This window comes from Fundulus heteroclitus, chromosome 2 (assembly GCF_011125445.2).
Source record: "Fundulus heteroclitus isolate FHET01 chromosome 2, MU-UCD_Fhet_4.1, whole genome shotgun sequence".
NCBI classification, from domain to species: Eukaryota; Metazoa; Chordata; class Actinopteri; order Cyprinodontiformes; family Fundulidae; genus Fundulus; species Fundulus heteroclitus.
The window spans coordinates 33676300-33688386 of NC_046362.1; the positions used below are offsets into that span (position 1 = coordinate 33676300).

Sequence of the window (12087 nt, forward strand, 5' to 3'; positions counted from 1 at the left end):
GGCCGAGCTGAAACATCCACTCCAGTAAGCAACGCCAGTCCATGGGGCGTCTACCTGTATAATGTCTCTATCACCCTCATAGGTCAAGCTTGGACACTGACAGTTTCTGGCTATTTTCCTTCTTAATGTGTCTAAATAAAGATTTTCAGCTTTGTCTAAACACACGACAAAAAAATGTCCCCCCACAGAGTCCAAAAAGAAACTTTTTCAACTGCTAAATAACATGAACAACTTAAAATGTTTTTAACACTTTATTTGTTAAAGGCTTGTGCAACAGGACACAGTAGCGTCCGTCCAATCACTAATCGGTGATTTTAGCAGGAAACTAATTTAGATTAGTTGATTCTTACTTATTAGAATAAAACAAAACCAGTGAAACCGAGTTAATCGAAAATGATGGCCAGACGGCTGCAGGGAAAATGTTATAGAGAAGGTTTCAGAACATCCCGCATCAATCTGGACCAGCTCGGATAAAGACGCTGATCTGACGGCATCCAGCTATCTCACATTATCTATAAACTGGGAGGATGACTAGTTTCTATAGTGAGGAATGCGTCAGAAGTCTCTCTGAACATCCTCACAGCTTGCTGCTGAGCTGAGGGGGGGAGCGCACGCTGCTTCTCCCTGGAAAACCACCATCAAAGGAGGCGTTCAAAACCTCGTCCAGGTTTCCGGCCACCACAAAGTCCAGGTCGGCTCGGACGTTGGCCGGAAGCTCCTCCAGGTCTTTCTCGTTTCTCTTGGGTAGGATGACCCGCTTCACTCCGGCTCTGTGTGCCGCCAGGACCTTATCCTTGATCCCGCCCACCTACGGAAAGCAGACGATTTATTTGGATTTGCACGAAATAAATCACACAACGTGTTTTAACAGCTAAACGGGTCTGACGTATGAAAGACTAAAACCTGTTGGGCAGATTTTCTTTTTTGTGCATGGAAGGGGGAAAAATTACTTGACCTTAATTGTTAAGTTTAAGTAAAAAGAAAATAATGTGGAGAAACTAAATTAAGACCAAATGGACAGAGATTAAAGAAATTAAATGGACAGAGATTGTTTCTCTTCCTCTCGTATGTGATGATCCATCCTGATAGGATAATTCAGGTCAGGGTTCTGGAGGCGGCGTCCTGCTGCTTCTTCAGGCAGAGGTCCAGGGGCTGAGGCTCAATGAGCAGCCAGCTCGTCCCAGAATGCTGCCCTGGTTTCTCTTTTAATCATCTTTTATTGAGATGTTAGAACAACATCCAGTCTGATGGTCACCTGAGGCCTAACTTCCTAGAAAGACCCTGAAAGGAGTGGAAATCCCGGCTGACACGAGGTGCCCAGGATCAAGGAGGTCCTTAAACCTCCTTGATCCTGGGCATCTCGTGTTCTCACGAAATGAGCTTAAGAGGGGTTTCCCTCCTGGACCTGTTACCCCTGCAACCCAACCTGTAATCAAGGGAAGACGATGGAGAAACGTAGAACAAAGGAGAGTTAAAAGTTATGTAGCCACGTTATATGCTTATAAGAAAAAGATCCAAATCCAGTTGATTATGATCAAATAAGGCTATATATTCCATCCAGATAGTGTTTTGATCGTCCTTTTTGAGCCTGAAAAGAACCCCAGCAATGGGTGCGATGAGTGGACATAAACAGACGTGGCGCCATCTGCTGGCAGAAAACCACAGACCTATTAGAAAGCCAGACGGTCGCCATTGACGCTGCTTCTAGATAAATCCCCACCGAGCTGTAATGCCTCACGAAGAACCGACAGCTCGATGTGGTTGAAGACCAACCCGACCTGCTCCTATTTCAGGTTCCAGTGAGTCACTCCTGAGCCTCCTTCCACAGAAATCAAGGAAACTAACATCTCCTACCAAACACAAACAAGGACACAGCGTCAGGGTAAGAATGTTTTCAGCGACAAATAAAAGGCAAAGGCTAAAACCTTTTCATTGGAATGAATGCAAGTTAAATGCATTAAAATGTAATTTCCCAATGGGTCGAGGCAGATGAGCGTTCACAATGAGCCTGGTTCTGCTGGAGTTTTCCTCTCCACTGTCGCTTCATGCATGCTCAGTATGAGGGATTGCTGCAAAGCCATCAGCAATGCAGACGACTGTCCACTGTGGCTCTACGCTCTTTCAGGAGGAGTGAATGCTGCTTGGAGAGACTTGATGCAACCTGCTGGGTTTCCTTAGAGAGGACACTTTATGACCAACCTGGAGGATTTGATTTAATTTGAAAAGTAGACCGTGACAGGATCCCCCAGGAGGAGCTGGAGACAGTCAGTCGTGGGTGTCTGGTTTTTCCCTACTGAACCTCTGAGTCCATCAATCTTAGAAAAGATTGATGGATAGAGGGACCAAGGGATTATTATGCATCTGCACAAAGAGCAGCTAAATCAGAAAGCTATTAAACACTCCAGATCTCCATCCAACAGGACATTTAAGGCGGGGGCAGGAAAATAAGGTTCTCCATGGTGTAGCTCCCACCTGCAAGGGTGGTTAAACACTCTTAAAGGACCTCCTCTGCTTCCTTATCCAGGGGCCCAAACTCACCGGCAGCACCAGCCCTCTCAGCGTGATCTCTCCCGTCATGGCCACGTCGGATCTGACCAACCGGCCGCTGAACAGAGACGCCAGGCAGGTGACTATGGTGACGCCGGCAGAGGGGCCATCCTTGGTGACGGCTCCTGCAGGGAAGTGGAGGTGGATGTCCGTCCCCTCCATCGGATCCGGACCCCCCACCACTAGGAGCAGACACAGAGACCCACAGTGACTCCGCCTGACCGGGCGGTTCCTATTCCTGCAAGCGGCTGCACTCTGACGCGGACTCACGGTTGGTGAGCTGGTAGCTTTTGGCGTTCGCCCGCAGCCAGCTGATGGCCAGATGAGCCGACTCCTTCATGACGTCTCCCAGCTGACCCGTCAGAGTCAGCTGACCTTCCCCCTCCATCCGGCTGGCCTCCACGAACATGATCTCCCCGCCGAGCGGCGTCCAGGCGAGGCCCAAGGCCACGCCGGGCAGGGTGAGCCGCTCGGACACCTGCAGACACACGGAAACACCCAGAAAGAGCCAAGTGAGGGGGGGGGGGGGGGATTGGACCTGGAGCGTCCGAGATCCACCAAACGGCAGCAGAAATGTTAGAGCTGGCGTTTGAACTCTTCCTGCTCACCTCCATGTCAAACAGCGGCGGCCCCAGGATGTCCTTCAGGGCCACCTGGTCGATCACGATGGGCATCTCAGGGGGCGCTTCCCTATCTGATAAAACACACAACACCACCGTTGATCAGGCTCTGACTGTAAACTCTGGCAGCGCTGAGAAAAATAATTCAGTCTTTAGAGATTTCTTCTGTTTCATTTTTTTTGTGTGACTCAGAATGAGGGATTGCTCAGTATGAGGGATTGCTGCAAAGCCATCAGCAATGCAGACGACTGTCCACTGTGGCTCTACGCTCTTTCAGGAGGAGTGAATGCTGCTTGGAGAGACTTGATGCAACCTGCTGGGTTTCCTTAGAGAGGAAACTTTCTCACCAACCTGGAGGATCTGATAGAATCTGACTTTGGAAAGAGCCTTGAGATGACATGTTTAATTACAGGATAATCTGAAATAAATGCAAATTGTTTTAAATTTTATGATGGTAAAATCCTAAATGGACAGGTCATCGGAAAGCTGAGGTCAATTTCACAAGCAACACCGGGGCCTGATTACTGCCAGACCTGCAGAATGCAGAAATCACTTAAACAGAACCTGTCTGACAGCATGAAGCAGGCCAAAAGGTTTCCCGAAGCGGCATTTGTGCTGCGATATAAAGACGTTCAAGAAAAGATGAGAACGTCAATGACAATGCTGCTTGTCAAGACTTCCTTAGACAGGAAATTTTATTGACCAGTCTGTATAATGTGATTGAATTTGACTTTTTGAGATGACATGTTTCATGAATTGGTGCTATATAAATAAAATTGAATTGAATTGAATCAGTCTGGAAAGGGTAAAAAATAAATTTCTACAGCTTTGGAGGTCCAGTGATCTACACAGAGAACCAATATCTACATGTGGGGAAACCGTGAACGAGTGGCCAACCTTTCCAGGAGAGCCTGGCCTTCCAGAATTACTCCATGAGCGCATCAAGAAATCACCCAGGAGGTCACGGAACAACATCTACAAACCTTCCAGCCTCACTTGCTTCAGTTAAGGTCAGAGAAGGGCTGGACAATATAGAAAAAAAACTTAATCGATAAAAAAAAATATAGCTGCACCATATTTTATGTGCAGCTCTGCCTGGACATTTTATGATATTGCTAAATGATTTAATTGTAATAAAGAACATAAACACAGAATTCCAATTAAATCGTTTTTTAACCAAGTTTTTTTTAACCATAACAGAATTTTTTTTAAAGAAAAATAACTTAAGAGACCTGAGTTATGTTATTAAATACTGACAAAGAATAAACTAAAGTTACCAGAAAAGTGACCAAAATAAATATAACAAATAGCAGAAAACCCTGAAGGTCAGCATCCAGTCAAACATGCTTGGACGGTGGAGCAACGCATGTTGAGTATATACACTCTATAATATACTCTATTCACAGTAATATCCACCTGCTATTGCACTTCAGGTTAGACCTAAACTGCATTTCCTTGCCTTATATCTGTACCTGTGTAATGACAATAAAGTTGAGTCTAATCTAATCTAATCCAGTCAGCAGGCTTGGACTGTGGAGCAACGCTCACCAGGAAGTCCACCTCTGAATGACTCAAAAGCAACAATATGAAGATGCTGTACGAAGTGATCCTCCAGACCTTTGATGTTTTATTCTAGTGGTGGTAGATTATCCTGTTTTAAATATCTTAACCTTGTTTCTAAATTGTAGGACGCTTTACCACCAGAGCTACGATGTATCACGATGTAACGGCTAGGAGTCATTAAATCAGACAGGCCTTTTAGCTGTTCAACTGTGGACAACTTTTATTTTCTGGTTTTGTTTTCCTATGTAGCTCTGTTTTGAATTGTGCCGTGAAGCACTTGTTTTAGTTTTTATCCTGATATTTTCCTATACATTTTTATATTTTATTTATTTTAGCTTGTAAAGCACGTTGTGCACCATATGGATTGTTGAAAAGTGCTACATAAATAAACTTTGATTGATTGATTAACCATCCAGAGAGACAAACAGCCCCACCTTTCTGCTGCGTCTCCTGTCCAGAGGAGGAAGTCTCCGGGACTCTGTGACCCTCGGCGACTTTAACGGCCACGGCTCGACAGATTGCGCCGATCTTCCTCTCCAGGGAGCGCACACCAGCCTCCCGGGTGTATCTATCGGAGCAGCGACAGGAGAGGAGCGCAGAATAAATAATGGGATTAAAATATTTCATGAAAAAAAAGAAAACTTTAACCTGTATTCTAACTGGCCATCATTGGCTGACAGAGTCAGTGTAAAGCATGGCCGCAGCACCAGGTGGTGCTAGTTAAAGCTGCAGTAGGTAACTTTAAATTAATACATATTTGTTAAAATTGTCACAATGTCCTGATAGTAAAAAAATTAGACAGACAATCTGTGAAAAAAATGAATCTTCTCTGGTTCTGCCCAGTGGTCCTGCGGCCATTTGCAGAAATACGCCGCTCCCGGTCAGAAGCAACCAATCAGAGCCAGGAGGAATCTCTAGCTGTGATTGGATGTTAGCAGGGCTCATCACTCTTGGCAGTAGGCTGCAGTTGTGTGGAGAAATTGTGGAAAAATAACCTGCTTTACAAGAAAACTTCCAATTTCTGGAGTGGCACCTGCTCAGAAAATAAAGAAAGCTTCAGACTCTGTAAAATCATCTTAAAGACAGCAAAATTTATCTTAATGAGCCGTTGTTGCTGTAAAGTGTTTATAACAAAGAACAAGTCTATGAATGAGTGTTTTTTTTAGGTCCTTGTATAAAGCAAAGCTAATTTGGTTCACGCCATATTTTGTCATTCAGGTGACAAAACATGAATTTTTTCATAAAAACATAAGACTCAGATTTCTGATTAGGGCTGAAGTTATGTGAAAGGTATATAAATACATTTTATTACACCTTTATGAGAAGAACCACTAAGGTTAAAGAGAATAAAAGTTTGTGCCTTTGTAGGAAAAACTCTGCACCACAAATAAAGCATTGAAATAAATATGATCGAATATTCATATTTTCTTGGCTATGGGGACCTTGTGCCAAATATTTTACTTTGCCCAAAATTCTTTCTTTATTTTTTTTACAAAAATATGGGCATTAAAACTTGAAAATTTTAATAAGTAATAAAACATGTTATATTTTATGTTCTGAAGTTGCTAAGAAGACTTTAGGTTAAAATACATCTGTGATAACATTTTTACAAGAGGAGCAATTTAGGCCCAAAGGTGATGGGAAGATAAAAAACTCTAATTTAAATAAAAAACATAAAAGCAGAGCAACTAAACTGTAGCAGAGATTATTTTCGGTTATTCGATTATTTTACTTTGACGCTTCTTAAACGTGTCAAAAGTCAAGCGGTTTCAACCAGTTCATGCGGAGCGTGAACCCGGAAAATTCTGCAGAACACAACAAAAATCCTCTGGTTCTCATCGAGTCTTAGAGTGAGATAACGACTATCTGGACTCCGGCGATGGATGGACACCAGATCATTACGTGTTTAACAGCAATCCCGGCAGAAGCTGGGAAAATGCCAGCAGGGTCACGCTGAGGCCCGACCGAGGAGCAGATCTGGTTTTGTCAGAAACCCGATTTCTGTACCTGCTGATTACATCCTGGGTGGTGTCCTGAGGGATGTTCAGCTGCTGAGGGGTTAACCCGTGCTGCTCCAGCTGGTTTGGGATCAGGTGACGGTGAGCTATCTCCAGCTTCTCCTCCTGCGTGTATCCTGGAAAAACAACGGAGAGGCAGAAACACAAAACCTACGAGTTTTTAAAGGAAAACAATTCTCTGGGTTAATGAATCCGACATGCCGGGTTGTTTTAGACGCGACTATTTAGGTCTCAGTTTCATCCAGATATTCTCCAGCTTCTGTCAAAATAGGATCAATTGTGACTACAGAGAAATACAATTCAATTCAATTTTATTTATATAGCACCAATTAATGAAACATGTCATCTCAAGGCTCTTTCCAAAAATCTAATTCCATCAGATCCTCCAGGTTGGTCAGAAAGTTTCCTCTCTAAGGAAACCCAGCAGGTTGCATCAAGTCTCTCCAAGCAGCATTCACTCCTCCTGAAAGAGCGTAGAGCCACAGTGGACAGTCGTCTGCATTGTTGATGGCTTTGCAGCAATCCCTCATACTGAGCATGCATGAAGCGACAGTGGAGAGGAAAACTCCCCTTTAACAGGGAGGAGAACCTCCGGCAGAACCAGAACCAGGCTCAGTGTGAACGCTCATCTGCCTCCACCCACTGGGGCTTAGAGAAGACAGAGCAGAGACACAGAAAGCACAGAAGCTCACATTGACCCAGGAGTACTTTCTATGTTAGATGGTAATAGTGGATGATCTGTCTCCCCTGATGATGTCACAGCTAACAGAACGCCAGACCAGGTGTACCTTCTACAGAAAAGCTAACGATCAGTGATCCCTGGAGATGGACACCAGTTCCCCCGCAACCCTCTGAGGACAAGCAGACATAGACGATGGATGGATTCAGCTCATAAAAAAAGACGAGCTCAGGTTCTAAGCTGAATCAGTTAAAGAAAACCTAATAGTCCAGCTTCACTGCAAAAACGGATCTAAAAATAAGTAAAATGTTCTTAAAGTTAGTGTATTTGTCCTTGATTTGAGCATGTAAATAAGATTATTTGCCAATGGAATGAGTATTTTGACCCCTAAAAATAAGATGATGGAGATGAGTTATTCCTATTTTAAGTGCAAAAATCTAATTCCATTGGCAAATCATCTTATTTACCTGCTCAAATCAAGGACAAATACACTAATTCTAAGAACATTTTACTTATTTTAAGTTCCGTTTTTGCAGTGTTGAAGTTTCCATCCATCTATTGTTATCCATCCATCCACTGGTCAGTATGGCCAAATACTTAATAATAATAATAATAATAATAATAATAATAATAATAATACATATTCAGGTGTGCCAACAATTAATATCAGAACTTTACGAAGCCATGACATCATCAAATTGCTAAATAGCTCAGTAATCTATCCAAACATTTAACTTCTTAGAAGGTAAATCTCAGTCATTCTGGTACCCGAGGCTACAGCCCTCAGTAGAGTCCAGTCTAGGCTGATGCACCAGAGGAAGATGGTGGCTGATTATTCGCTATTTGCCCCCCAGATGAGGAAAAGCCAGACCTGGAAACCACTAAAATTAACCTTTAGAAAAGCGGAGGAACGCTCACCTGGAACCTGCAGCACCTCCATCCTGTCCAGCAGAGCCGGGGGAATGGTGGCCGTCGTGTTCGCGGTGGCGATGAAGAGCACCTGGGAAAGGTCGAAGGCCACATTGAGGTAATGATCTGTGAAGCTGTGGTTCTGCTCCGGGTCCAGGACCTGAAGGTGGGAAAGGAGCAAACGGAGAAGCAGAAGGCTGATAATTAACTAAGGTTCTGGCTTTAGTTACGAAGCGCCGCCGACCGCACGATATGACAACTGGGCTTGACCTCAAGCAGAGCAGCAGCAGGGTCTCCCTGCAGACTTTTCCCCAGCTTGTCCACTTCATCCAGGAGGAAGACGGGATTATTAACGCCGACCGTCTTCAAACCGTTGATGATCCGTCCGGGCATGCTGCCCACGTAGGTTCGCCTGGAGACGGAGCAGAGACATGAGGCACGGACCGGCACGAAACCTTCCCTGTAGGGCTGGACAATAATTCAGTAACGATATATATCATATATTGATAGAAAACAAAAAAGGATCAGTAAAAAGTTCAATAGAATAACAGTTTTCTTTCCTTCTGCATTCTAGACATGTAGGTTAATATTACATCATTACATCCTCCCAACCAATCACAGCGCAGACCCAGGAACCAAGCCCCGCCCCTTCCAAAGAGTTCAGAGAGCACATATTCTTTTTTCTTTTTTAAAAACTTGCAGTTCAGGTAAAAAGTTGGTTGAATAAAGGGTTGAGTTTGAATTTCTGTATTTCTGTGTTTGAGTGTCTGTATCTAAAAATATGTTGCTATGTTTTCTATTTTATCAATATGCTTTTTTTTCAATATCATCCAGCCCTAGTTCACTGCGAGCAAAAATACCAGCCGCAATAAAGGGTTCACTGATGAGACCAACACGCGTCTCCTGGTCAACCTCTAAGGTGCTGCCTGAGGCCAGCAGACTCTGAGGTGGAGCTCTTGAGTTTCTAAAAACAATACCGTGTCAAAAACGTTAGCAAAATGTAACGCCTTTAGACATTGTTGTGTACATATTTTTATAAAAGAAGCCAAAATGCAGAATCACTCCCTGAATTCAGCACCTTCTGGCAGCAATGACTCTCATTTTCTGACTCTAATCGGTCTGCCACGTCATCCTGGAGGGATTCTGGTCCAGTGGTGCTTCAGTTCATGGAGGGTTGCAGATGTTTCTTCCTGCACGAGGTTGAGGTCAGGCCTTTGACTAGGCCATTTTGCTTTTCTTCAGCCGTTCTGTTACAGATTCGCTGCTGAGTTTGGGATCTTTGTCCTGTTGGGCATGGCATCGTTCCCGACTCTAGAATACGGAGGTGCCATGTCCTGGGGCAGCAAAGCGAGCCCAGATCATCATACCTACACCACCGTGCTTAACAGCAGCTCTGAGATGTTTGTGCCGATATGCCATCCTGCTCCAGCAGCCTTGTCCTTCATTCAAATGCAGCTTTGCAAACATAAGTTGTGCTGCCATGTTCTTTTCAGCACCATGAGGCTTTTGCCTTCAACCTGTCTGACGAAGCCACACTTGATGAACCTTTTTTTTTATTATCTTATTGACTTTTACAGCTAACATGCTAACAGAGGCCTGTAGAGTCTGGGCTGGAGCTCTTGGGGTTTTGGTCATTTCTCTTTGCACTGAATCCTGACTTGAATCAGCTGAGATGTCGCATCCTGGGAAGGTTGGAAGCTGAATAATCATATTTTCTGTGGGGTGATGGATTTCAGACAATGTGCGAATGGCCTTATAACCTTTCCCAGCTTGATGAGTAGCAGCGGTTGTTTCTCTAAAGGCTTTTGGCTTCTGTGCACCAAACTGACAAAACGTCTTATTTTATATAGATTCTCCCAGTTAATGTGTCTGATCAGCAGCTTCTGGCTGCTACTTTCCCTCTTCAATCCTCAATTAGCAGAAAATATAGAAACCAAATGTTGACCTCATTTTAAGACGTGCCGAGGATCAGATAATAAAATTTTCTCTTGATGCATAAATTATAATATTGTTGTAGTTTGAGGCATAAATTCTGGGGATAAAGCCGTCGGGAGTTAAATCTCAACCCTTCTTTACTGATCCTGTAGTTATCCGTCTGTCCAGCAGGTGTCCTCGTGCTTTCATCACTGCTGACTGCACTGGTTAACATCCTTAAACACACACACACACACACACACACACACACACACACACACACACACACACACACACACACACTTATACCTGCTATCCATCAGCTTTTCATCCCCAGTCAGATTTCCCGCTGCTTTTCCACGAACTCTAACGTCATTAATGTTTCATTCGTTATGGGTCTTCTTCTTCGCGGCCACAATCGGAGCCTCCTTGATTATTTATGGTAAAAGAAAACCCATTAACTGTTCTGCATGTGGGTCCTCTTTAGTGTTGGAGAAGGAGCTCCAGTTTATATAATCCATATTTATGACTGTCGGTGTCAGACGTGTTCGAGTGATTCCAGCACCGCTGTTGTTGTTGTCGTCATGAGAAAACTCGGTCCACTGGTGGATGTTCTGTTGGGATCACGAACGTTCCTGGAATGCCTCATCTCTTTCTCAGGCTATAAAATCGTGATGTTTCTGCAGGGCGGACGGGGTTCTAAGTGATTTGCGAGCATTTGTGATGACTGCAAATTACTGACGCATTACTGTGATGTTACATCCTACCAAGGATTAAAGATCAGGACTCATAAATTCTGTCTTCTGAGAAATTTCAGGTCACGGTCAGGTTGCTTTGCATCCCCAAGCTTCGATCATATAAAAACAGTTTCAGCTCCACCTTGCAGATCTGCTCTCTGTACTGTAACAAATGTTGCTTCCAGGCGCGTTACCTGTGTCCTCTGATATCCGACTGGTCGCAGACGCCTCCCAAAGCGATCCGGTGAAACTCCCGGCCAAGAGTCCGGGCAATGGAGCGCCCCACGCTCGTCTTTCCAACTCCAGGAGGTCCGACAAAACACAGGATGGGGCCCTGCACAATCGTTCATGAAAACAAGTCAATTCCCTTTATTTATTATAGCGCATGCAGCATTCACTCCTCCTGAAAGAGCGTAGAGCCACAGTGGACAGTCGTCTGCATTGTTGATGGCTTTGCAGCAATCCCTCATACTGAGCATGCATGAAGCGACAGTGGAGAGGAAAACTCCCCTTTAACAGGGAGGAGAACCTCCAGCAGAACCAGAACCAGGCTCAGTGTGAACGCTCATCTGCCTCCACCCACTGGGGCTTAGAGAAGACAGAGCAGAGACACAGAAAGCACAGAAGCTCACATTGACCCAGGAGTACTTTCTATGTGAGACATAAGAAAAAAAGGTAATGGCAGCAGTAGCTCCATAGGTGGCCATATCTACACTGCAAAAAAGGAACTGAAAGTAAGTAAAACATTTTTGAAATGAGTGTATTTGTCTTTGATTTGAGCAGATAAATAAGATTATCTGCCAATGGAATGAGTATTTTGACCCCTAATATAAGATAACTAGATATCCTGTACTTGAAATAAGATCATGGAGATGAGTTGTTCCTATTTTAAATGCAAAAATCTTATTCCATTGGCAGATAATCCAGGACGGTGTCACGACCAAACAGAACATGGGGAACATTTTAACCAAACCGTTTAAGGAAAAGACAGCAAATGCATCAGTGCACTATTACTACACTTTAATGTTTTTTTGTTTTTGTTTTTTTTACTATAATTCAGTTTCTGATAGCTTCTATTTTGCAAGCCCTGTTCTCTCTTT

The 12087-nt window shown here is 43.9% G+C and overlaps 1 protein-coding gene across 1 annotated transcript in view; it reads right to left on the reverse strand.

Annotated features, from left to right (window-relative positions):
- Positions 1 to 238: 238 nt before the first annotated feature.
- The window catches only part of lonp2 (lon peptidase 2, peroxisomal), a 43350-nt gene continuing 31501 nt past the window's right edge, over positions 239 to 12087 (reverse strand). Inside the window, exons 9-17 of the mRNA XM_036125888.1 lie at positions 11182 to 11321; positions 8607 to 8748; positions 8346 to 8496; positions 6738 to 6864; positions 5165 to 5298; positions 3156 to 3241; positions 2818 to 3025; positions 2539 to 2729; positions 239 to 808 (exon numbers count right to left, since the gene is read on the reverse strand). Of these exons, the coding sequence (XP_035981781.1) occupies positions 578 to 808; positions 2539 to 2729; positions 2818 to 3025; positions 3156 to 3241; positions 5165 to 5298; positions 6738 to 6864; positions 8346 to 8496; positions 8607 to 8748; positions 11182 to 11321 (1410 nt within the window). The 3' untranslated portion in view covers positions 239 to 577. The remainder of the gene's footprint in view (positions 809 to 2538; positions 2730 to 2817; positions 3026 to 3155; positions 3242 to 5164; positions 5299 to 6737; positions 6865 to 8345; positions 8497 to 8606; positions 8749 to 11181; positions 11322 to 12087) is intronic.